This window comes from Miniopterus schreibersii (genome assembly GCF_964146895.1).
Source record: "Miniopterus schreibersii genome assembly, chromosome: 18".
Classification (NCBI taxonomy): domain Eukaryota; kingdom Metazoa; phylum Chordata; class Mammalia; order Chiroptera; family Miniopteridae; genus Miniopterus; species Miniopterus schreibersii.
Genome location: NC_138121.1, coordinates 7,734,932 through 7,760,611, shown reverse-complemented (window position 1 = coordinate 7,760,611; position 25,680 = coordinate 7,734,932). Strand labels below are relative to the sequence as shown.

General features: G+C 49.7%; 2 protein-coding genes across 18 annotated transcripts in view; one reads left to right on the top strand and one right to left on the bottom strand.

Annotated features, from left to right (window-relative positions):
* Window positions 1-5,120: 5,120 nt before the first annotated feature.
* LOC308548373 (uncharacterized protein C19orf47) overlaps window positions 5,121-25,680 on the bottom strand; it is a 27,579-nt gene continuing 7,019 nt past the window's right edge. For 2 of the 13 annotated variants that reach the window (XM_081119789.1, XM_081119784.1), the window contains exons 4-11: window positions 20,880-20,931; window positions 18,363-18,450; window positions 18,118-18,232; window positions 16,185-16,266; window positions 14,882-15,019; window positions 12,804-12,956; window positions 11,352-11,422; window positions 8,907-9,489 (exon numbers count right to left, since the gene is read on the bottom strand). In XM_081119789.1, the coding sequence (XP_080975915.1) occupies window positions 8,995-9,489; window positions 11,352-11,422; window positions 12,804-12,956; window positions 14,882-15,019; window positions 16,185-16,266; window positions 18,118-18,232; window positions 18,363-18,450; window positions 20,880-20,931 (1,194 nt within the window). In that variant the 3' untranslated portion in view covers window positions 8,907-8,994. Of the gene's footprint in view, window positions 5,266-8,170; window positions 8,478-8,906; window positions 9,490-11,351; window positions 11,423-12,803; window positions 12,957-14,881; window positions 15,020-16,184; window positions 16,267-18,117; window positions 18,233-18,362; window positions 18,451-20,600; window positions 20,675-20,826; window positions 20,932-23,227; window positions 23,331-24,820; window positions 24,967-25,680 lie in introns of those variants that run through there. The other 11 variants (XM_081119796.1, XM_081119794.1, XM_081119785.1 and 8 more) reach the window with 11 other exon arrangements.
* The window catches only part of PLD3 (phospholipase D family member 3), a 15,938-nt gene continuing 15,343 nt past the window's right edge, over window positions 25,086-25,680 (top strand). For 2 of the 5 annotated variants that reach the window (XM_081119775.1, XM_081119777.1), the window contains exon 1: window positions 25,119-25,223. The gene's annotated coding sequence lies outside the window, so the exon portion shown is untranslated. Of the gene's footprint in view, window positions 25,224-25,680 lie in introns of all 5 variants that reach the window. The other 3 variants (XM_081119779.1, XM_081119776.1, XM_081119778.1) reach the window with 3 other exon arrangements.

Genomic DNA, 25,680 nt, shown 5'->3' with positions numbered 1-25,680 from the left:
TTGGCCCGACTCTTGTCCCCTATGTTGCTTCGGGAAACCACTTAATTATCGTTCTGGGCCTCACTCTCTCAATTTCCACATCAAGGGTGATTGAGGAGAAAATTCCCTAAAGCCTCAAATTGTTCTCTACCCTCTAATCTGTGCTGTGAACTCCCCTCCCACAACTATAAATATGGGCTGCCTGTGCATTTTTCTGGGGAGAAGGGCCGGTAACGTCTCATCTGAAGTCTGCTCAAAGAACTCTTGATTCAGAAAAAAATGATTTAAGGATCCTGCCCTGAGGGATGAAGAGGGCATCTCCTGAAAGCCCCCTTATGTCCCCAGGGAGCAGACATCATCCCCTGGAGTCCATTTCAACCCTTCTCACTAGAGATTGGGCTCCCAGTAGTGATTAGACAAGCTGCATGGACCAGCATTTAGGATCCCCGAGTGGGGATGCTTCTACTCCGTTCCCGGGAGGTCTGGGGGTCTTTCCCTGGCAGTGGTGGAGGTGGCCATGATGGGGGGCACCCTCCCTGTCACATGGGCATTCAGGAGCTGAAAGTAGGAGTAATGAGAATTCCCCCTTTCTTCATCCTACGCAGAGCTTTTTCAGGGGAGAAAGTCCATAGCATTGATCAAATTCTCAAAGAAGTCTGGCACTGTTAAGGAAAAGTTTTTATTTAGAAGCCTTTCCCTGCCCTGGCTGGTTTGGCTCAGTGGTTAGAGCTTCGGCCCGCAGACTGAAGGGTCCCCTGTTCGATTCTGGCCAAGGGCACGTACCTCAGTTGCAGGCTCCATCCCTGCCCCGCATAGGGCACATGCAGGAGGCAACCAATCGATGTGTCTCTCTCACATCAATGCCCGCCCCCCGGAAAACAATGGAAAAAAATATCCTCAGATGAGGATTAAATAAATAAATAAATAAATAAATAAATAAATAAATAAAAGCCTTTCCCACATTATACAGAACTGTTGAAATATCTTTGACTCCCCAGCCAGAAGTTACTAGCCCCACCCTAGATGCTACTGTGTTGGGAAGAGCCTTTTGGAGTCATTTTAAGTGTTTGGCAGAAGTACAGATAAGCCTCAGGATTCTGTCAATGTTGGTTTCAATTTTCTTTTTATGAAATATGGTTCTCTTTCAAAAATGTAATAGAAGACACCATGCACATTCAATTTCTTAACACATGGGAGATTCCCAGAACAGTTCAGTGGCTGTGCTATGCTAATGCGCTTTGGGGCAGACCTTAGAATGAAACTTTTTCTACTCTCATTAAGATTGAACACCTTCGATCTGCTCCAACACACAGACGGCTTCCCATCCCCATGTGGAATAAGAGCTGAAGGCCTCAGCATGGCCTTCAGGGCCCTATGTGAGCTGCCCCGTCTGTCTTTCTAACTTCACCTCAAGCTACTCTTGCCCTTGACCACTATATTCTAGGCACACTAACCTCTACTCTGCCCCTCTAAAAAGACAAGCTTATTCTCACCTCAGGGCCTTTGTACTTGCTGTTTCTGTTCACCTCAATCCTGATTTGTGCATGACTGGCTCCTCCTTGCTTTTCAGAACTCAGTTCAAATCTCACCTCTTTGGAGAGACTTTCCCTGTACACCCCAAATCCAAAAGAGCCAGGCTGTCACTATCTCTTTAGACTTTCTGAATTCCTTACCTACACTTAACACTAAAGAAGTTTTTTGTTTTATTTTGTAATTGTCTTCCCCCAAACCACAATATAAATTTGCCCAGCAAAGCAAAGACGTTGTCTTGGGCACCACTGTCTTCCCAGCCCTTAGAATAATGCCCAGCACATAGTTGGGAGTTGGGGATCCAGAAATTTGTTGACTGAATGTAGTTTTGATTAGGAAGGTTCAAGTTTTGTACTAGGGTGATTTTTACTTCAGGTCTGAACTTGTCTACTCACAAAAGTTGAACACACAGTAGTAATCTCTTAACTTTCACTGAAGAACTCCCACATATCAGGCACATGTGGAACTACATGTGACCTTGTTCAATGTTCCTGCCGGTAGAAGTCTCTGTAAAGCCAATTTTGCAGGTGTAAACATAGGCCCAGAGAGGCCAAGTATCACACAGCCAGAATATTGTGGTGCTTCGATCCATTCCCAAAGATGTCTCAGGTCAAGCGCACACTTTAGCCCATAGCACTGGACTTAACCTTTGTGGGTCCAGATTTGAGATACAGCAAAATCTCATGTTATACTAAATTAAAGTATGTGGATTTGAAACAGCAAAATACTTAAAACAGTTTCTCACTTTATTAAGAAAAATTGAGATGATATGAATATCATCTATTTTTTAGGTCACCAAGAAGGGCATCAGGCCCTGGCTGGGTAGCTCAGTTTGTCGGAGTGCCATCCCTATACCCCAAGGTTGCTGGTTTGATCCCCAGTCAGGGCCCATACAAGAGTCAACCAATGATTGCATAAATAAGTGGGACAACAAATCAATTCTCTCCCCCTCCCTCCTCTCTCTAAAATCAATAAAAATATGGGCATCCTTTCGTAGCTGCGCTGAAGTGATTTATAAACTCTTATTTGAGCTGTTGCCACAAGGTGGCGCCACATGCACTAGTCATCCCGGCTGGAACCCTGCAGAGCCGCATCCTCCAGATTCCAGCCACCAGCTGGGGGACCTTTGCGCTGTTATTTAAACTTTCACACTTTAAAAGTAAACTGAAACCGCCCTTAAACGCAACACGTTTTGTTGGCGGTTTCTTTTGCTGTGCAGAAGCTTTTTAGTTTGATATAGTCCCATTTATTTTTGCCTTTGGGATCAAATTCATAAAATCTCTAAGACGAAGGTCCGTAAGTTTAGTTCCTATGTTTTCTTCTATTGTTTCAGATCTGATATTTATGTCTTTGATCCATTTTGAATTAATTTTCGTACTTGGGGACAAACTAGTCTAGTTTCATTCTTTTGCATGCGGCTTTCCAATTTTCCTAGCACCGTTTATTGAAGAGGCTTTCTTTTCTCCACTTAAACATTGATTTCAGAGAGAGAAGGAAAGAGATAGAAACATCAGTGATGAGAGACTCATTGATCAGCTGCCTCCTGCAAGGCCCCCACCAGGGACCGAGCCCCCAGCCCGGGCATGTGCCCTGACTGGGAACCTAACTGCGATCTCCTGGGTCCTAGGTCCATGCTCAACTGCTGAGCCACACTGTCCAGGCTCTTTTCTCCATTTTATGTTTTTAGCTCCTTTATCAAAATTACCTGCCTGTATACATGTGGTTTTATTTCTGGGCTCTGAATTCTGTTCCGTTGGTCTTTGTGTGTGTGTTTCTGCCAGTACCATGCTTTTTTAATTATTGTTGCTCTGTAGTATAATTTGAAGTCAGGCAGTGTGATGCCTTCAGTTTTGTTCTTTTTTTCTCCAGATTGCTTTGGCTATTCAGGGTCTCCTGAGCACAAAACAGTCTTATTGTATATATCCTTTTGTACCTTTGAATTTTACTGTTTGTATGAATTAATAATAAAAAACATTTTAATGTATGCTAGTAAATTATTGCTTTTCTGTTTTAAACATGCTTTCTATATTGGGGTTCCATATTAAATCTCACCCCTCAATCTTGGTTTCTAATGCCGTTCTACAATCAAAGGCACTAGGGCTCCTTGGAGAAATGGCAGACTCTAGGACCAGGACAGGAAATATAAAGGATGAGCCTGGAGTATCTGTAGTGCCAGAAAGTAAGGATGTGCCAACAAGCAAACACTCCCCCCACCAAAAACAAAAACAACCCCACTACACAATGATGGAGGTATGTCAAAGGGACACAGGAGCCAACTAAAAGAACTCCCAATGGCCAAAGCTGGCATAATGTAAACAAAATAAACAACGTAGCATTGGATTATGACCCAAAGTCTAAAATAAATATCCATGAGTCCACACTGATTTAAAAAAAAAAAAAAAATTGAATAAGTTAATAAATAAGAAGAGACAAGTCTCCCCTACATAAGAATTCCAAATAATTCATGTGGGTACTTTTCCCTCAAGGAGGTGGAGCATGAGCTCCCTAACTCCTTACAGGTGGGCTCCGCCGTTTGACTTCCTTTCACAGAGTCCACACAGTGGCAAAACCTGACAAAAGGCAGGTAATCAAGCCAGGCGACCAAGGTTAATGGGAACAGTGATAAATCCTAGGTATGATGTGACAAAATGGCACTTTACTTCTGAGCTCTTCCTCTGAACAGCATGTATTCATGCTCAGAGTCTAATCATGAGAAAAACATCAGACAAATCCCGATGAAGGACCATCCTATAATATACCTGACCAGTATTCTTCAAAATGTTAAGGTCATCAAAAGAACACAGAACAAAAGAAGAAGAAAATCAAACAGAAAAAGATTAAAAACAAAACCAAACCCCCCCCCCAGAATGTCAAGGTCATCAAAAACAAGTCAGAGAAACTGCCACAACCAGGAGGAGCCCAAGGGGACATACACCTTGTCAGCATAAATGTAGCACAGTATCCCGAACAGAAAAAAATGTAAAACCTAGGGACGTCTGATGGGCTTTAGTTAATGTATCCTATTGGTTCATGAATTGTAACAAACATATCATACTAATGTAAGATGTAATAGGGGAAACTGGGTATGGGATAGATGGGAATTTTGTACTAGGTGTAGTTCTCTATTTTTCTGTAAATCTAAAACTATTCCTGTTTGATGACGTTTGCGAAGGCCGGGTTTGGAGTTCACAAATTAGGTCAAGTTCAGTGTAGGTACAGGTCAGGCCCTCAAAGTGAAGTCTATAGGAGTAGCGCTCACCAAACTAAGTCAAATCCCAAAGGAGGGAAAGGAGGGGTCAAGGTCGCTGGGACCCACTCTTGGCCCATCTCACAGCCCCAGGCTCTGGCACTGGAGGAAAGTGGTGGAGCTGGCCAAGTCCTTGGCAGCTGCCATGGGCACTGCATGTTACCATCTTGCTTTGCATCGGAGCTTCCAGAGGAGGTAAAATGTTCGGAGGTGATCTCACCCAAAGGCCACATTCAGAAAGAATCATCTGCCGGGCTAGCTCAGATCTGGCTTTGTGACTTAGCCGGGGCCCTGGGCTCACTGCCCCCTCCCCACCAGGTCTGTTTACAAGATGAGAAAAGGAAGTCCCTGACTTTCATGGTGATCTCCGGCCCTGAGGAGTCAACAAGTCCATCAGCTTAGCAAAGCATTTTGGTACTTCCCGGCAGAAGTCAGTGCTAGTGCTTAGCATCCCCTGGCCCGCTTCCTCCAGCACTCTCCAATCAGACGAGTCTGGCTGCTCTTAAGTCCTTTGGGGAACAGGGTGAGAAATGCATAAATAAATCATTTGAACAATGCCAGTAGTCTTGGGGGAAAGCCTCATCCAGATTCGCTGTTGACCCGACATCAGCATTTGTACTGAAGGGCTTTCATGAGGACTCTTCAAGTTCACCACCAAATGCACCCCATGGGAGAACAGGTTATTCACTGCAGTGTTCCTCTAACAGCAAGAGACTGGAGGCAGCCTGAATTCCCTTCCAGAAAGGACTGGTTAAGTCAGTTAGGCCATTAAGATGTGTGTGCTTGTACGTGTGTGTGCTGGCGCGAGCACACGCACACACACACCTCTGGCTGGAAGGATTAGCAAGATATTGGTGACATTGGTGGCCTCTGAGGAGTGGACTTGGGGGCCAGAAGACCCAGGAAGAAACTTCTCCCTCTAAAGCCTTTTGTATATTTTGCATTTCGAACCGTGCGTGTTATTATTTATGGTCAAAAACATTTAAGAGAACCGGAATAAAAATAATGCATCCCTGTGGGTCACAGCTGTTGGGCTTGGTTTGGGGGCAATCACCAAATGAAATGGGTGGGACACGGGCTCTAGAGTGGCTGGCGGCAGAGGAAGCATCCAGCTCCGGGTCCCTCTGGCAGAGGGTGGCAGGCTGGGGTGTGAGTCTCAAGGCCCATGGCATCCCAGAGCTGCAAATGCTCGAGGGCAAGTTGTTCAGAGGGGAACATAGATAACTCTAGAAAATCTAAAACCACTCTCCCAGGACTGCCCCTCCCCTTTCTAAAAGGACCCTGCTTCAAATCTGCACTTGAGGCAGCACAGGGTCGGCTCCCTGACGTCCAGCCCAGGCTGGTCACTTGCTGGCTGGGTAAGGCTTCCAGTCTCCTTTCCTGGCCTCTGTACAGAGCAGTAACATGACTTAACCACACAGGCAAGCCTTTCATGGTCAGTGAGTTATACATGTGTTTATGTCATTGTCGTTCCTATTACACATCAAGAAATTACCCTGTGCTCTTAAATTTAGTAACTGAAACACTTCCAATGAATCTTGGCAGTTGCTAAAATTATCCAGGAACCAGAAGAAATTACTGGAGGGAAAGGTGTGAAGAGCAGCAAGGCAAGTGTGAGAGTGTGAGTGTGAGTGTGTGTGTGTGTGTGTGTGTGCGCGCCCGCGCTCCTCGGACATGAGGGAGGACTCCTCGACCTTGACATCACCATCACATGCTGTCCAATCTCAGTCCCACGAGGGTCCAACCTGGGCACTCACCAGGAGAGGGGTCTATGGCTGATTTCTCTACCACTGTCCCTCATACTGAAATCTAGCCCTTCACAGCCCAGGCCCAGGGCTTGGGACACTGCCTGACACACAGTAGCCTCCCAATATGACATTACAAGAAAACTAAAAATAAATGGATGGTCAGTTTGAGAAACAGGTCTGGGGATGGGCGGTGGCAGTTATACAGCAATGGGAATGTACTTAATGCCCTGAACGGTACGTGTAAGAATGGCCGAAATGGTAAATTGTTATGTTATGTATATTTTACCACGATAAAAACAATGGGTGGGGTCTAATCTCATCTTCACCTGCTCTATGTTCTCTTCCAAACTCACCACCCCTTGGTGATCTTATCAGATCTGTTCTCTAAATGGGAAAAGTCTCCCAAAGCCCCTATTGGGTCCTCTCCTCTCTCTATGCTCCTTTCCAGCCGGTATGGCCAGGCCCTCAGCTTTGAGCACAGCAGTGCCCCCAGCCTTCCCGAAGCTGCTGCCCTCCAGCCCAGGTCGCCCTGAGCTCCAGCAACCAGCTCGCCTGTCAACAAGGTAGAAGCAAAGTGCCCTCCCACCCCACCCGCTCCTCCCTGGCCTCCTAAACAGCACCTTCCTCTCTAGATGCTCAAGTCTCCCATCCAGGTGTGACCCCCGTTCCCATCTTCCCATCACCCCACTCCGTCTCTGAGCATCCTGCTGCCCCTCAGCAGCACGCCTGAGGCCACCCACTTGTCCTCCTCGCTGCCAACCTTCCTTTCTCAAGGGTTACTGCCCCCCGCGCCCCCACCCCTACCCACCAGCAACTTACCCTCCTCCCAGGGCCACAGCCATCTCCATATAAGGCAACTCAGATCACTACTCCTGCCTCAAACCCTCCCAGGCTCTTCAGTGCTCTGCGGATGATGTCCCCATCCCTCCCTCTAGTCACAGAGCCCGAGGTATCTGCTTCTGGCCCGCCCGCCCCCACCTGTGCCAGAGGGCAGGTCCCTCACTCCTTTCGTGCCACACTGGCCTTCTCCAAGGTCTTTGTCCCACGTCAGGCCTTTGCCCAGCTGTTTCCACTGCTTGAACACTCTCCTCCTGAACTTCATGCGGCTGCTTTCCCTCATTCCCAGCTCAGCCTGTTGCCTCCCCCGAAAGGCCTTCTTACCCCCAACATCTAAAGAGGCCCTGGTCACTTTCACTCATCCCTCAATTCTTTGGACAGTGTGGTCACTTCACCACCCGTCTCCCTGCCTGGAGCAGTCAGCAACGTGGGCAGGGGCTTGCCTGTCTTGCTCACAGGAGAGGGGTCCCCAGCTCCAAGAACAGGCCTGGCACAGAGTAGGGGCTGTGCAACAGCAAGCGGGTGGAAATCAAACCCATGGGAACCCCTCACCCTCAAATGGAGCCTGCAATTTGGAAAGCCAGCAACCGAGAAACAGAAACAGGTGAAATCTAGGGAGAGCGAAGGCAGTGACAGAACTGAGGCAGTTTTTTGTTACGGGGAGAAGGCCCGACTGAATGGTGCCCGCGGGCAGTAGGCCCTGGGACTCAGGCCAGCATAGATGTGGCTCGGTGTGCCGGGAGCTGACCTTCAGAGGCAATGCCCAACCCTTCACTGCCACCCCCATCGCATTGTGCTTTGTACGAAAAACAACCCCGAGACTCACCTTGAGGGAGGGGAGGAAAGAATTTGAAAGTCACAAAAATATATTAAAACAACTTTTTTCGTCTCTCTCAGCACTGGCCTCCCTTCCCAGTGCGCCTTGCCCACCACCCACCACGGCCTTTCAGAGAAAAAGGTGCTCAGGGCAGGAAGACGGAGGTGCCCCAGCTGTAGCCCAGGGTCTGGGGAGGTCCCTCCAGCCCGCGAATGAGGCCGCTAACAGTCTCTACAGGCTCGACGCCACTGTCGACGAGGGGGCCGCTGGGAGGCCGGAGGTGCAGGAGGGTCAGGCAGGACGCAGCGGACAGTCGGGCCTTGCCACAGGGACAGAAAACAGAAGAGAAATGAACAGAGTGAAGAGAGGGAGAGACAAAGAAGTTAAAGCAGTAAAAGCTGGAGGGCAGAGGAGTGATGGGAGGGAAGTCAGGAAGTGGCAGGGTTGGGGTATAAGGGAGACCCTCCAGGTGACCCACTCTGGGGGACCGGGAGGCCGAGGAGCTGGGGTTTGAGGCAGCGGATGCTGCTGAGAGGGAGGGAGGGGGTGTAGGGGAGGAAAAGGGCACTTGGCACTCAGGAGAGGTAGGAAAGTGGGCCCTGCCAAGGCCACAGCGAGAGGACAGAACAGAGGGCATGAGAGAAGGAACGCCCCACAGTGGCAAGGCCAGGCCACAACCACCACCTCGGACTCAGTTAAACGGGACGCATCTCCACAAAGCTAAGACTGGCCTGAATGCCTGAGGGAGACCAGCAGTGCCGTCCAAGGGCTGGGCATGCCCTCGCTGAAGACCGATGGAGCCAAAAGCCCAGAGAGGGCCTGGCCCCGCCCGTGGGCTAGAAGGTCCTGTGGCCCAGTCTTTTGAACACGCTCACAGTGCCTGCATGGTCCATCTGGGCACCAAGGCCCTCGCTGGAGCCGCTCCCCCGGGGCCCCAGAGTCCTCTTAATGGTGACCTTGACCTCGGCTGATGACTTACTCTTGGTGCTCGTGACCTGGCTGTCCTGGGCCTCAGGCACAGGGGCAGCCTTGCCCAGTCTCTGGATGATGCTGACTTTGGACAGGGACCCTGGCTTTCTCTCGAGCCCTGGGCGGGAAGGAAGGGCCAGGCGCCGCAGCGTCGGGGTGTTGGCGGTCGTCGCTGAGCTTGTGGCCTTGGCTTTGACAGTCAGCACCGGCTGGGGACTGGCCTTGGTTGGGCCCCGGCCTAGCTTCTTCAGGACCCCAGCATACTGCAGGACAGAGCTGCTGCTGCTGTCATTGTCGCTGTCCCAAGCCAGATCCTCGTCCATTTCTGGGGTAGCCCCCAGGCGGCTGAAGACTCCCGTGGGCTATGGAGGTCAGAGACAGGACAAGTGAGTCATTTAGTCACTCAACACGTATTTATGGAGAGCTGCCTCGTGGAGATCACAGGTGGGAGAAACACTCAGCGGTGACACCCTAGATAGTGGCAAGAGCCATGACAGGGAAGTCCAGGGAGCTGGGGGAAGCCCAGAGGAGCCCTGACCTTGCGTGGACTTCAGGAAAAGCTCCCTGGAGAAGGGACATCTGAGATGAGATCTGAGAGTTGACCAGAAGTGGGTCTAGTAAGGAGGGGAGGAGAAAGCACGTGCCACGAAGAGGTAAGACCAACAGCTAAGGTTTAAGGTGAACAGGAGAGAAAAGACAAATTTGGTCATCACTCGACAGATATTTTCTGAGTCCTGACTCTGTACCTGGCCCTGTGCTGGGGACACAGTGGTGACCAAGACAGGCGTGGCCCTACCCTCAGGGGGCTCACAGTCCAGAGGGGAAGACAGACCTGGCATTGGAAACAACACAAGTAATTCTCTAATTACAATAGCGATGCATTCTGTGGCGGGGAGGGGGCGCTGGAGAGCAGGACACAGGGGAGCCTGGTCTCCTCCTGGACTTCAGAGAAGCTTTCGGAAGCACTGATGTTTAAGCCAGGCCCTCAAGCTGAATCAGCACCAAAAGGAGTGGGCTAAGTCCCCAAAGCAGGACTAAGAATCACTGGAGCCCTAGTCGGTTTGGCTCAGTGGTTAGAATGCCAGCCTGCAGACTGAAGGGTCGCGGGTTTGATTCTGGTCAAGGGCACGGACCTTGGTTACAGGCTCGATCCCTGGCCCTGGTCAGGGCTCATGCCGGAGGCAACCAATCAATGTGTCTCTCACATCTATGTTTCTCTCTCTCTCTCTCCCTTCCACTCTCTCTAAAAAGCAACGGAAAAAATACGCTCGGGAGAGGACTGAAACAAAAAAGAATCACTGGAGCACTCGCTTTGGGCGAAGCTCTTGATGTGGCGGCATCTTCAAGCCACATGATCCTGAATGCCATTACCACATTCATGCCAAGATACAAAGTGAGAAAAGGCCAGAGCGGGCGAGGCCTGGTGGGTGAGGGGCTGAGGCAGGAAATGCAGCTGGGGAGCTCCACCACAGTTAATAAAAGGTGACACTGAGGGTGTCTGCCACGCCCCAGACCCCCCGGCTCCATCCAGATCTCATTTGATTCTCACAACCACCCTATGAGGTGGGTACTATACAGACAAGGAAACTGAGGTATGAAGGGCATAAGTGACATGGCCAAGGCCATGCAGCCAGGTGGTGGCAGAGCTGGATTCACTGCGGGCAGCAGGCCAGGCTGGGTGCTTCTAACCATGCACCGCACCTGGGGCCTGCGGGACTGCAGGCCAAGGCGAGAAGAGCAGGCTTCACTCTGAGCATGGTGAAAAGCCTGTGAGGGGTTTCTAGGGGGCAACAGGGGGCCTGTCCTGTGGGTGGCACACACTGCTGCTGTGGGAGAAGGGCTGGAGGGGTCACAGTAGCTGCACAGAGGCCAGTTAGGAGGCCACCGACCTATCCAGACAGGGAGAGGTGGCAGAGCAGCTGAGACAGATGGCGCCATCAGATTGCTGACTGCCTAGAATGAGGGCAGTGGGGGTCCCTGAGACAGGGCCCAGAAGGGGAGTTGCTTTGGGACAGGGCTGCATCCAGGAGTCAGCCAGATCCCAGGGCTGGACATCGGGAGAGGTCGGGGCTGAAGACAGGCAGGGAAGCCACCAGTGCAAAGGGAACTGAGGCCGGAAAGGTGGGTGAGATGGCCGCAGGGTGTGTGAAGGGTAAGATGTGGGAAGTGTGAGGAGAAACACCCAGGGAGGCCAAGAATTTGAGAGCCCTGATCTCCAACTCACTTTGTTGCCTGTCGTTGTGTCTGCCTTGGTCTCGGCACCGAGGCGGTCGAACACAGACGTCCTGTGGAGACCTGGGAGGGAAGTGAGGCCATCGTATAGCACCTGCTGAGTGGCCCCGGGCCTAGACCTGGCTGAGCACTGTGCAGACAAGGGAGGAGACACAGGGCAGCCCAGACCCCAGGCAGCACTGGTACAACAGGCGCAGGCTGGGCCCAGTTATGCTTTGTCTACACTTGTTGGTTAACGCTGACATTACCCCGCACGCTCCTGGCTGCCATCAAATGTGGGAGGACCAACCCAAACTGACACATGTTCCTTGCACCTAGTACAAGTTCACAGAGTGTGTGTGCGGGAAGAGCTCACGATCCCTACCAGGGCCTCTCACTTTTTCTGGAGTTATGGGCTCTGATGAATGGCCCATAAAGTCCTCTCCCTAAATAACCACCTAAATAGCCACCAAAAGAATGCTTGGTATTATGATATATAAACACTGTGGAAATACTAAAAACCATTAAGAATGAGCACAGCCGTCCCTCGGTGTCTGAGGGGGGCCGGTTCCCATGAACGCCAATATCCGCAAAGCTCATATTCCTCATATAAAATATCATCTCTATTTCCACAGAGGTTAAAGCAGGATACACCTACTCATCACATCATTCACATGGGTTAGGGATAGCACTCGGCAGGTGGCAAATTCAAGTTTTGCTTTTTGGAAATTTCTGGGATTTTTTCCCCCCTGAATATTTTAAATCTGCAGTTAGTTGAGTCCGCAGACGTGAAACCTGTGGATACAGAGTGCCGACTGTAGATGTATATGCATTAATGTGAAAAGATCTCAATAAAAGAGTTCTAGAACCATGCCTGCAGGACAGTGTTAAACCTTTAGAAAGAAAAAAAAGCCTCTATATGTGTAGATATATATAGAAATGCAAATAAGTTCATGGATGCTGGTCTGGAAAGGTCAGCAACAGGTGGGGAGATGGGAGGGAGTCCGTTTTTCCTGTATATGCTTCTGTATCATCTGAACGTTTTCCCATCAGAACGCAGACTATATTCTAAGAGTCCACAGAGCACTGTCTCCATACTACCAGATACAAGCCCCAGCCCTGGACTGAATCTCAACCAGACCCCTCTGGCTCATAATGATGGTTCCCACTTTTTTGGCCAGGCATGGTCACATGCTTTACAGGCAGGCCATCACCAAAGCCATGCCCTTCCCCTGAGGAAGAGCGCCAGCTAAGAGACTGAGCAGGCCTGCAACACTAACCTTAGGACACGAGGGCAGAGGTGGTGACCTACCCCCTCCTCTATGGCCGTCATCACTGTCCCCTTGGTCCAAGGCCCCCTGGATCCCGTTAGAGCCCGCTTCTCGGCGAATGCCAGTGGGATGTACCAAAAGGGAAACCCAGTCTCCAGTCTCCATGCCATGGCACAGCCCTGCCAAGCCAGTACCTTTCGCCGCCTGCTGTTGCTCAAGGATCTTGCGGGTCCGGGGGGTGGTGCCTTTGGGCATGTTGATGATGTATTTCCCCTCCATCTCAGCCGTGACCCTGCGTCGCTTGGCGGGAACAATCAGGCTCTCCTCCTCCCGGCGGGCCAGGGCAGCTGGAGAAGAGGGTGGGGGTGAGTACTTTCTGGGATGGAATGTTCTCCCAGGGTAGGGACTAGACTCCCTACAAAGGGCATACATGCATCCACATGACTAGAATTCCTTATCTTCCCAGACACCCCCATCACCACTGACTCTGAACGACCGAGAAACTCAGAGGTCTGGGCCAGACAGGGCGCAGAAGGCACTCGGAATCCCCAGGCTGCACTGGGCCTCCCAGGTTCTCTGTGGCTCTGTCTCTGCCCCAAGCAGGCTACCTCCCATCCTAGCCAGACTCCCCTCAGACCTTGGGTGGGAGGAAAGGTTACAGAGCCCCAACCAGGTACTGGTCTCATAGGTGTTCTCACCTTTCAAAAAGTAACCAAGCAGTATATTTACAATCTGTGTATAAGTAAATTTTACCTCCATTTTTAAAAAAAAGAATCCCCTCGCCCGGCCAGGTGTAGCTCAGCGGTTGAGCATCGACCTAGGATCCAGGCGATCGGGGTTCGATTCCTGGTCGGGGCACATGCCCGGGTTGTGGGCTCAATCAGTGACTCTCTCATCATTGATGTTTCTATCTCTCTCTCCCCCTCTCCCCCTCTCCTTTCCTCTCTGAAATCAATAAAGATATATTTTTAAAAAATAAAAAAATAAAAAATAAATAAAAAAAAGAATCCCCTCAAATGTGGCGAGGGGTAAGAGTGCCAGTCCGTCCCAGTCTATCTTTTCAATACTTTAGAAATTAATTTTAACTTCCTTGCTCATGGCACGCAAATCACAAGGCCAGAAGGGAGTAGAGGCACTTCGAAACACCCACAGAAAAAAGGGAACATGCAGGGTACGAGGGATGTGGTCAGGGCACGATGGGGCTGGGAGTCAGATAATGAAGCTCCCTCCCTGGGCCTCGGCTTCCATTTGTGCCAAGATCATTGTTGTGGGATGGGTCCAACAAAGGCAGGAAAGTGCTTGGAAGCCCTAAGGCCAGAGTCCCATTCCCAGCTTTCAAGCTGAGGCCTGGAAGAGGAACAGAGCCAACCATGAAGTCTGCAGAGGACACAAGCTCCAGGAGAAGGGAACTCCGGGACAAAGGCCCCCTGAGGGAAGGAGCCTGGAGGGGACCCGAGGCAGCCAGTAAGGGGGAGAGGCACAAGAGATGACTGGATTTTATTACTGGAATAATGGGAATCCCTGGAGAGTTCTAAACAAGGGTGTGAGAGGATCAGGCTGAATGTTCTGAAGGACCCCTCTGGCTGCTGAGAGGAAACAGTAGCTTCTTTACCTTTGACCCCAGGCATCAAGCACAGGGCCAGGCACCAGTACGGGGCTCAATGAACATCTGTTAAAAAAGACTGAACCACCTATAGTCAACAATACTGTCCTATACACTTAAAACTTTGTTAAGAGGGTAGATCTCACATTAAGTGTTCTTACCACAATAAAATGAAATTTGAAAGACTGAACCTGCCCGGCCAGTGTGACTCAGTGGTTGAGTATTGACCCATGAACCTGGAGGTCATGGTTTGATTTCCAGTCAGGGCACATGCCCGGGTTGCAGGTACAATCCCCAGTAGGGAGCGTGCAGGAGGCAGCCGATCGATGATTCTCTCTCATCATGATGTTTCTCTCTCTCTCCCTTCCTCTCTCCGAAATCAGTAAAATCAATTAAAAAACAAAACAAAAAATTGAACGAACCACTGAATGAGAACCACAGTGTGCCTGTGCAAGTGATTCTTCCTGTCCTCTGTGGAGGGTACCACCAGCCCCATCCTATAGACGTGGAAAGCGAGGCCTGCAGAGGTGCAGTAACTTGACCAAATCTGAACCTTTGAACACCTGGTGGCCTTCAGGCACTCACAAAGTGGGAACATGACACCAAAATGCCACCTGCCAACCCACATTCACCCTCAGCTCCTCCTACCACCTGCCCGAGTACCCTCACCGGCAGCCTTGGCACTCTTTGCTGCCATCTTGTTGGATACAGTGACGGAGATCTTAGAGGTGCTGGTGTCTGGCCGCCTAGGGGGAGTTCCAGGTGGGGAGTCTCGGTTCAGGCTGTTGGTGATCATTCGGGAGGCAGCTGCGAGAAGGAAAGGGGAGAGTCCAGGTGAGTGGGCCCTGGGAGGGAGGCAGGCTGGAGAAAGCCATCCTGGGACTGAATGGGGAAGGAGCAGCCAGAGTCCCTCTGTGGCTGCACTGTCCTCCTGTGGGGATGCTTGGGAGTCGTGTGCCCAAGTTGCTCCTGTTGGCCGAAATGACATCAAACCAACCATCTGATGTGTGCATGAGGCCTCCTAGATCACCCATCGAGACCAGCTGAGCTGGCACAGAGCAGAAATGCACAGCCAAGTCACAAAACCATGAGAAATAAAAGTCTGTGTTTTAAACCAGTTTTGGGGTAGTTTGCTAAACAGCAAAGGCTAACAAATATGCATTTAAAATTTTTTAGGTTTATTTTCTTTTAATGTATCATACAGCTGAAAAAACAAAAGTAAAAGAATGGTTCTCACCATTCACAGTTTCCATATTTTCAAATTCACCTCTTCACTAAAATTTATTTGTAACCCCCAAACCAATACTTATGGCACTTTTGTGGTCATTCACAGGCATGCGCAGAATGGCAGAAAACTTGAGTCGCCCAATACCCACTCCCACGTGAGGTCAAGTGGGCTGTGTTCTTGTTCGAGCTCTCATACAGTAAACAGTGTCCTTCTCGTGGTCTATTTATTGCCACGTTTTCGTATTTTTGTGCTTTTTGTTCGTGATTTTGGGTTTAAAACAGCCCCTAAGCATAAAACTGAAGTGCTGCCTGTGTTCTTAAGTTCAAGAGGCAGTGATGTGTGGGCCTTACGGAAAAAATGCACTTGTGAGATTAGCTTTGTTCAGGAATGAGTCACAGTGCTACTGGCCGTGAGTTCAATGTTAACGAATCAATAATATATATTAAATAAGGTGTCTTTAAACAGAAACACACATAAAAGAAGGTTCTGTATTGATCAGATGATGAAAAATGTCATGCTCAGAGGCTTGCAGGAACCTAACCTTGTGTGTCCCCTAGAAGCATGACTCAGTATTCACTAATTCGGTGTTCGAAGTGACTTTACAGAACTGCCACCAGCCCCTCGTCACCCAGTGTATTTTTCCCTAAGATGTTTTTGCTGCCAGCCCTGTAGACTCCAGACATGTTCCCTTCCCTGCAGGAGTGTGAGAATGAAGGAAAGGAGGCCTGAGAGGATGGGACTCACCACTAGAGGTGCCTCGGCGAATCTCGCCTGGGAGGGGGCTAGGGCTGCAGGGCACCGACTCAGTGGCAGCTTTGCACATATCCTGTAAAAAAACAAGTGCCTGGGTTACCATGGGGAAAGGGGCATGAGGTGGGGAAACAGGGGACCCAGAAATCTAAGCAAAACTAGGGGTATCAGAGCTGCCAGAGAAGATTTCAAGGCATTTCACTCCTAACCAGGAGAAAGCATCAGACAAACCCTAACTGAGGGACAGTCTACAAAACACCTGACCAGTGCTCTTCACAACTATCACGGTAATATCAAATCACTATGTTGATACCTGAAACTAATATAATATTGTGTGTCAACTGTAATTGAAAAATAAATTTAGCCCTAGCCAGGGAGCTCAGTGGGTTAGTGTTGTCCCAATACGCCAAGGTGGGTTCAATCTCCGGTCAGGGCACATACAAGAATCAACCAATGGATGCATAAATAAGTGAAACAACAAATTGATGTTTCTCTCCCCTCTCTCTCTCTCTTTCTCTCTCAAATCAATAAAAAAATAGTAAGAGACAAAGGAAACACCAGTCAATGCCATCCTGGGACAGAAAAAAGACATTAATGGAAAAATGGATGAAATCCAACCAGTCTGTAGCTTAGTTAATGAGAGCATACTACTGTTCATTTCTTAGTTTTGACAAATGTACCATCGCTATGTAAGATGTTAACATTTGGGGAAGCTGAGTGAAGGTCACAGGAACTTTCTGTACTATTGTTGGAACTTTTCTAGAAATAAAAAATTATTTCTAAATTTAAAAGTTTAAAGAATAAAAAAGTTTGGCTCCATGACCATCCCCATAACTCAGATAATGTCCCTGGCTTAAGAAAGCCCTCATTGCCCTAGCCTGTTTGGCTCAGTGGTTAGAGCGTCAGCCTGGGGACTGAAGGGTCCCGGATTCAATTCTGGCCAAGGGCACATACCTAGGTTGCAGGCTCGATCCCCAGCACTGGTTGGGACACATGCAGGAGGCAACCAATCGATGTGTCTCTCTCTCCCTCTTCCACTCTCTCTGAAAAAGCAAAGGAAAAAATATCCTCAGATGAGGATATTAAAAAAAAAAAAAAAAAAAAGAAAGCCCTCACTGTGGGGTCTTGTCCTGGATGATGGAACCCTGAAGGCCATCTCTGGGGTGGAGGGAGCTACTGGAAATGAGAATAACCCAGCAGCCAACGCGTGGTAAAGTGGAGTGCAGGAGTGCAACTCTGAAGCAAGTCTCCTTCTTGGTTAAATAGAGGGAGCAGCAAATGAGTTAATACATAAAAAGGGTGGAGACGGCCTGGCAGGCATGGCAAGCGCTTGGTAAGTGCTAGCAATCATACCTTCACCAGCATTTCACTCCAGGCCCAGCACTCCTTGCCACATACACTATTTGGTAGATAGCCACAGCCACCCTATGCAGCAGAGGTGTGTGAAAAGCCTGTTTCAGAGAGACTCAGAGGTGAAATCACTAGTCTAAGGACACTGTAACCTGAAGGGCCAATAATGGAACAACCATATTGTTGGCCAAGTCACCAACTGGGTCCCACATAGAAGCTGCTGTCCTGCGGACAGAGAAGAATCCTGGTAGTGATAATTATATTAGTAAGATGAGAACTAGTAATAATAATAATTACAGAGCCTTTACTGAAGTCCTCCTGTTCACACTGTACCAGGGCTTTGTATAAAGTAACTTACAATCACCCTACAAAATAGGTTTGCCTATGTGCATACTACAGATGGACAAAGTAAGGCTCAGTGAGGTTGGGCAATGTGCCCAATGTCACACAGCAAATGTAGAACCAACCTCAGAACCCAGGTCTGCTTGCCTTTGCTTCCAAGCCTTCTGTCAGCTCTGCCACTATCCTCCCATCCCACCCTAAACCCAGGAACAGAGGGATGGCGCAGAGCACCCACCTGGCGGTGCACCACCTTGGCATGCTTGAGGATGGCAATGATATCGCCCACCACAGTCACGCCCAGCTCATTCATGATTTCCTTGTTGAGATCCAGCAGCATGCTCTTCTGGATCCTATAGGGAAGAGTAAGGCCAGAGTGAGGCCACAGGTGGACCAGGGTGGGAGGGCCAGCCAGCTCTCTGTATCCCCCCACCTCTCCCCTCCTCTCCCCAAGTTCAGCTCTGTCCCCTCAGTGCCCCTTACCTGTTATCCACAAACATCACAGCATAATTGACAGCAGGTCCCGGAGGAATGCCGGCTTCCTTAAAGAACTGGATCCACTCGGAAGTGGCTGGCGGGGATGGACAGGGCTCATTACTCACATTGCTCTCTTTAGAGAACAGCCACAGCAAAACCACAACAGCAACAGCTCCCACAAATTAAATGCTTATCAAATGCCAGGCCCTGGGCTGAGTGCTTTGCACAGATGATGGAATTCAGCCCACTTAACCCTGTGGGTTAAGCAGCGCCGACTCCCCACTTTGCCAATCAGGAAACTGAGGCAGGGAGAGGATGGGCACCTCACCCCTTGCCACATTAACAAGAAGCAGAGTTCCCCAGCCCATATGCTCCCAAACTACCCTTCTCCTTACAGCTCTGCTCTGCCCTGGAGCATGACCCATAGTGACCACCCCCCCATGCTTGGCCAATGACTGATTTGGGGGAGTGGAGACTCTGGGTTCTCTGCCCCAGTCTCCATCAGTGGGCCCAGTCCCTGAGGATGACAAGATCTGCAAGTGGATGGAAAGAAGGGTCACAGAGCTGGCCCATGGATGTCAGCAAGCCCCCACCTCACCACAGGAATAGCCCTGCCTCACAGTGAGGCATGGAGGTTACAAGCATAAGCTTTGGAGCTTGGGTTCAAATCCTAGCTCTGCCATTTCCCAGCTGATGGACTTTGGGCAAGTCAACGCCTGGTGCTTCAGTGTCCTCATCTGTAAATTTGGGGTAGCACATTCAATAAGTATGTACTGAGCACTTGGCACAGGCCATGTCCTGTCCTAGGGCACATGGGATAGCACAGGGCACAAGACAGTCTCTTCCTTCATGGAGCTGACATTCTAGAGATAACAGCACCGATGTCCTTGGGTCACTGTGCAGACTCAATGAGAAAGTCCCTGTAAAGGGCTTTAAAATAAATCCTGGCCCAGAGAACATCCTCAACCCATTGCAGCTATTATTATTATTATTATTATTATTATTATTATTCTGCCACCACTACACATGGAGTCAAGGCCAAGACCAGGCAGACAACACCCATGTGGCTTCATTGTTTCTAAACATCTTTCTTGTTCTCTGGGTGTGACCTTCAAATTGAACCTGACCTGTCAGGCCAGGTGTTAGATAAGATCACTGACTTCAAGTGGAAACTTTTTTCACTTTTTAATATCTCTGAAGCCAGGATCTACCTCACAATTGATGGCATGCCACAGTTTTATTGGCAACATTCTTTTTCTTTCTCGTGATACATAATGTTACATTCAACATTCCATGCTAGTTTATTTATTTATTTTTTAAGCTTCACCCAAGGACATTCTTAGAGAGAGAGAGAGAGAAACACTGATGTGAGAGAGAAATAGCGATCGGTTGCCTGGTATGCACCCTGACCAGGAATCGACCTAGCAACCCTTCAGTGCACAGGACAACACTCCAACCAACTGAGCCACACCGGCCAGGCAATGCTAGTTTAGGTTAGAAAAAATTTGGTATTGCTGTGCCCATTTTGCTTGAGACAACTGAGACTCAGTGCAGGGAAAGACACACACTCTGGGTCAGATGGTTTGTAGGTGGCAGTGTCGGGCTCGGGCACATGTCCAGGGCCACACCTCTCCTAAGGAGGCCCCTGCCCACCAGGCCACAGGCCTGTATCTCTAATTGAGAAAGGTGGGTTCATGCCTAGAGGAAAGGGGTGCCTTCTTCTTTTCTGCACAGGCTCTAGGCATCTGCTTAGCAGCCAGGGTGCCCTGGCTTCAATCAGCCTAAAGCAGACACCTTTGTCTAAGCATCGAAAAACATCACATAGTGATTCCATTTATATGAAACATCCAGAACAAGTAAATCTACAGAGCTCCATAGAGACAGAAAGTAGATTAGTAGTTGCCAGGAGCTGGGAGTGAGGGAGTGAGTGCTAATGGGCATTGGGTTTTGGTGGGGGAGATGAAAATGTTTTGAAATCGATTGTGGTGATGGTTGCACAACTCTGTGAACAGAAAATATAGAATATAAAAACCACTGAATTGTATCCTCCAAACAGGTGATTGTACAAAATGTAAACTATATATCAATCAAGCTCTTAAGGGGAAATAAAGTGCCACATAGGTTGGGGATAGCTAGCTGCCTGAAGCAAAGTCAAGGAACTGCAAAAAGAACTATGCCCAGGATTTTACATGCAATAACCTCCTTAATCCTTCTAACATCCCAGGACGTAGGGAGTATTAGTACCTCCATTTTACAGGTGAGGCTCTGAGAGGCGATGTGGGAGATCTGCTGGACTTCAATACCCAAGTTCTGTATGGCTAGACAAGAGGGTCAGGAGGCCCAGATATAGAGAGGAAACTGTAAGCCTTGAGCAGGCCCCGCCCCACCTCCACGTTCCTCAGAGTACAGCTGTTCCTGCCAGTGATGGGCCCTCCCTCCCCCACCTCGTCTTCCCCCAACAAGGTCATACCTCAGAAAGGGCAATGGGGAGAGGGGGCCCTAGAGAGAAGGCCACAGACTCACCCATAGTCACTGAGACCATTGTCACCCTGGCCCTGACGCTGCTCCCTGGAGCCTGGAAGAGAGAAAAAGGGGAGAGGGCTCCTGAATTGCTGCCGGCTGTGAGTGTACGTCCCTCTCTCGCTGCCTGTCTATCCGCTTGCCAGAGGAGAGTTCCTGGACTGGGGGCTCAGAGCCCAGGAATAGCCTGGAGCAGCTGGCAGGAAGTCAGCCTGGGACAGAGCTGCCTCACAACGATCACTTCTGACTGGGGCAAGGCTCAGGGACAGCAAATGTCCACAGCTCCAGTCCCACACACCTCAAAAGTTTCTAGCTGGAACAGGAAAAAGACACCCGCTGCCCAAGGCTTTAACCATAAACATTCATTCATTCATTCATTCATTCAAAAATGTTTACTGAGCACCTACTATGGTGAAGCACTGTTTTAGGAGCTAGGGATATTGAAGTGAACAAAAACACGGGGCTAGGCATCTAGGTGAGGAAAGGGGAAAGAGGGACACAGAGAAGAAACACGCAGAACAGTTAAGATGTAGTGTATCAGAAAGCCTTTAGTGTCATGGAGAAAACAAGGGAGCCTGGGAAGAAAGGGGTTGCAATCCTAACTAGGGTGTCAGGGAAGACCACTCTAAAGTGACGTTCAGAGATCCAACAGAGGTGGAGAGAGCCATGTGGTTTTACAGAAGAGCGTTCCAGCAGAAGGTACAGCAAGTCCAGTGCCCTGAGCCAGGAGCCCATCTGGCATGTTAGAGGGACAGCGGGAGCTGGCCTGGCTGCAGTGGAGTGAGTGAGGAGGAGAGGGAGAGGAGACAAGGGCAGAGAGGTGGGGCACCAAGTCATGAGGGGCCTCCGAGAAGACATGAGAAACCAGTTTCCACTTATGAGATTAGCAGGTACTAGAAAGGTGTTAAAGACATATTAGCACCAATGAAGACTTTCTCCCGGACATTAATAGCAGCACTGAAAGGAAACTAAAGGAAGTGACTTTCTCTCCTGATGATTCAATGCTATCTGACTCCAGGACCATCCATCCGGCTCTGCCCTGGCCCAAACTTCCCACTTAGCCCTAGCCCCCTTCTCTGACCCCGCCATCTCCTCCACTTCCTCTGCCCTCATCCTTCACTCTCCTCCCTGCACCCACCCCAGCCACTGATTCTGATCTTTTGCCCTCACCCCTCCTCCACCTCCTTTATGGGGTGCAGAAGGCCCTCTGTCCAGCACACACAATCTGCTCCCCACCCCCATTTTGATGGTATAACAGAGACAGCATAGGAGTAAGGACTCTGGAACCAGACTGCAGGGTTCAAATCTGGCTCTACTACTTAATAGCTGTGTGGCCTTGGCAAATTACTTCGCCAGTTGGGCCTCAGTGTCCCCATCTGTAAACGGGGATGGTACAAACATTACTTATCTTAGACAAATGCTGGGAGGGCCAATGAGTTTCTATGTACAAAGCACCTGAGATACTGTCTGGTGCACACCAAGTACTCTACAAGTGTGGGCTATTCTTACCCTCTGGGCCTCCCACCCCAGCCTTCCCTTTAACGCCCAGGGGCTTTGCCCGCCTCCCAGTTTTCATACAGAATGTCACTTGTGCCTGGAATGCTTATCTCCTCCTATCCTCCTGGCAAGCCTTTCTTCACTTTGCTTAGCTGCCACCTGCTTTCTGAAGCTCCCCCCAAGTCCCCACATGTGAGATCCTCTCCTCTGCCCCAGCTAGGATTCATCCTGCCTTTCCCCGGCTGCTGCTGCATCCCTTATGGATGAACATGACCACAGACATCATTCTTCCCTGTACTTGACTCTCTAACACCCACTTTCCCTCCTGGATTTTACTGCTGGACAAAGATAACATAACTGCATCTCTCAAAGGGAGGGCACAGAGACGCTTTAATAAGTCAGACAGAACATCTCACACACTAACTACGCACCAAGACCAGAGCGGGGCATCATGCTGATGCCTCTTAACCGCCTCACGAGTGAGGACTAGTATTAGCCCTATTTAATCAATGGAAAAAACCAACTCATCGAGGTGCAGTCATTTGCCAAATGCTACATCTATCAAGTGGCTTTCCTGGGATTCAAAAACAAGTTCTCCTTGATTCCAGTGCCCATGCAGCAGCTCCTACTAAGTATATACATATCTCAGTGATTCCTCACAAGCACAGGGGAAGAAAGTAAAAACGATCCCCATGTTACAGATGAGAGTGGCAGGTCCAAGGTCACAGAGTAAGTAACTACCAGGCCAGGACTTGAACCCAGGTCAGTTGAATGGCAATGATTAACGCTGGTCAAGGGATTACTAGGAGCCAGGCACTCTGACATGTCTTTGCAAGGTTTCAATGAACACTTACCAGAAGCCTTTAAGTACTGGTATCCTCCTACAGCTGCAGAATTCCCTGCTGAACTGTTTCCTCCTTTCTCTACCATTAAAAGCCCATCTCCAGCGCTGACTCTCTGGTGAAAATTATAACATTAATAATAATGAAAAAATGACCACTCCCCAAACTCAAGTAATTACCATGTACAAGATGCCCTTTGGTAGGCCCTTAGAAGGCTTGTATCCAAATTCCAGTTTACCACTTCCTAACCCTGACTCTGGGGCAAGTGGCTTAACCTTTCTGAATTTCACTTCCCTCAGTTATAAAATAAAAATGATAAGGGTATCTATTTCTAAAGTGGTTAGCGGGAGTAAACAAGTTCATAAACACCAAGCCCTTAGAACAATGCTCAGCCCAGCCGGGCGTGGCTCAGCCGTTGAGCATCACCTAGGATCCAGGAGATTGGGGTTCAATTCCCGGTCCCGGCACATGCCTGGGTTGCAGGCTAGACAGCAGATCAATGACTCTCTCATCATTGATGTTTCTCTCTCTCTCTCTCTCCCCGTTCCTTTCCTCTCTCTGAAATCAATAAAGATATGTTTAAAAAAAAAAAAAAAAGAACAATGCTCAGCAAGTGATATGTGTACAGTAAATAAAATAAAATTTTGGTGAGCTAGGGAAAGGGTAGGACAGTCACTGACTTACGTCAGTCGTATGCAAAGTGTGAGCTGGGAACAGAGTATAAGGTAACTTGATGGGGCCCATGGTACCTGACGACACAGAATCACGCTACAATTTAATAGACTGTTCTCCTTCCATTGTATTTCAGGTTGTGTCCGTTCTCAGGGCCAGCCAGGCCAGTTTCCATTAGGATAGCAAACACTTTTTCCTTCTCAAATTAACTGACTGGAAGAAAATGCATCAGTAGTTTTAAAGAAAAAGAAAAATCATGGGATTTGGAAAAATTGGCCAAACAGTAAATGGCAGGGTGTTGATTTCCCTGACCCCAGATTCCAAGTTTTTCCTGTTGCTGTCTTTGAGCTTCCTCCCTCCCACTACTTCCTACGAGGTCCCAGCTACATCAATGACTCTCAGAATCATTATTAGATAGTCCCAGTCTATCCAGCTTTACACGCACTTTTCATCAGCATCCTCACAAGGACCCCACGATATTGAGACTATCAGCCTTCATTGTATAAATTCAGAAACGAGGTTCAGAGAAATGAAGGCACAGGCCCACTGCCACCAAGTGGAGCTGAGACTTGAACTGAAATCTCTTGGCCTCCAAGTCCAACAATCTTTCACGTTCCCGCACCCAGATATTCCCCGCCAAGCACAAGCAGCAGCATCGACACTAACAATAATAGTAGAAAAACGAGTGAGCACGGTGCCGGGCTCTGCGCGAGGGGCTCCAACATGCACGAGCTGACTTCTCACTCCAAACCATAAGAAGGAAACTACAGTCGGATTCTGACCCCCACTTTACAAAGGAGGAAACTGAGGTAAAGAGAAAAAAGTCTCTCGACCGGGACGGCACAGCAGCGCCGGGCCTGACTCCGGCGCCTTGGACGCCCTCCATCCCCACCGTTTCCGGCCCAATCCCACCTCGCCGGGCCCGCGCCTCACCTGGCCCTCCGGGCCCGCGCCCACTCGCGCCGCCCGCCCTCTGGGCGGAACCAACTGTCAGACACCCCCTCCCTTGGCCCGGAGGTCCGTCCCGGAAGCACCGCCCCCGCTGCCGGAAGCCGGACTGATCCGCCCGCGGCCGCTCTAGGCGTCCGGGCCACCACCGACGAGAGTGAGCCGCAGCCGTCACGTGATCGCTGACAGTCTCCCCGGCCTCCCCCCCCCCCCCCCCCCCGCCCCACACTAGCGAGGAGCGCGGCCAATCAGAAACATACAGTCCCAGCCCCCGCCAGCCCGCAGTCCGGGCGGAGCGCGCCTGCGCGCTGCGGGGGCGTTCGGGCCCAGCTCCAGTACAGAAGGTGCATGCGGGGCTGGGTCCGGGAGTGGGAGACGTGGAGTGCAGGTACTGTGCGATCTGGGGGCGCGGCGCCCCGGCTGCCCTCCTTGTGTTGTCACCTCGTGTCTATAATGATCTCCACCCATATGTTGTTCTCGGTCCCTTTATGTCGCCGTTCCTCCTTTTACGTCGCATCCCGCTTAAATCGTCACCATTCCCCTTCTGTCGTTTTCAACCCTCTTAATTCGCTTTTGTCCCCTTTAAGCTCCCATTGCCACCATAGCTTGCAATTGCCTCTTCTAAGTCGCCATCGCCTTCGTAGGTTGCCTGCACCCATCTTTTATTGCTTTTTCTCCATTATGAAATCCTCGCTTCTCATAAACACATACCATGTCACCTTTGCACGCCTCCTGTCACCCTCTCCTTAAATCGCATTCATGCTCCCCTTACATTATCCTCACCCCTATGTCACCGTCTCTCCCATGTCACGTTTACTCTTCCGGCTGTCACCATCCATGCCTCA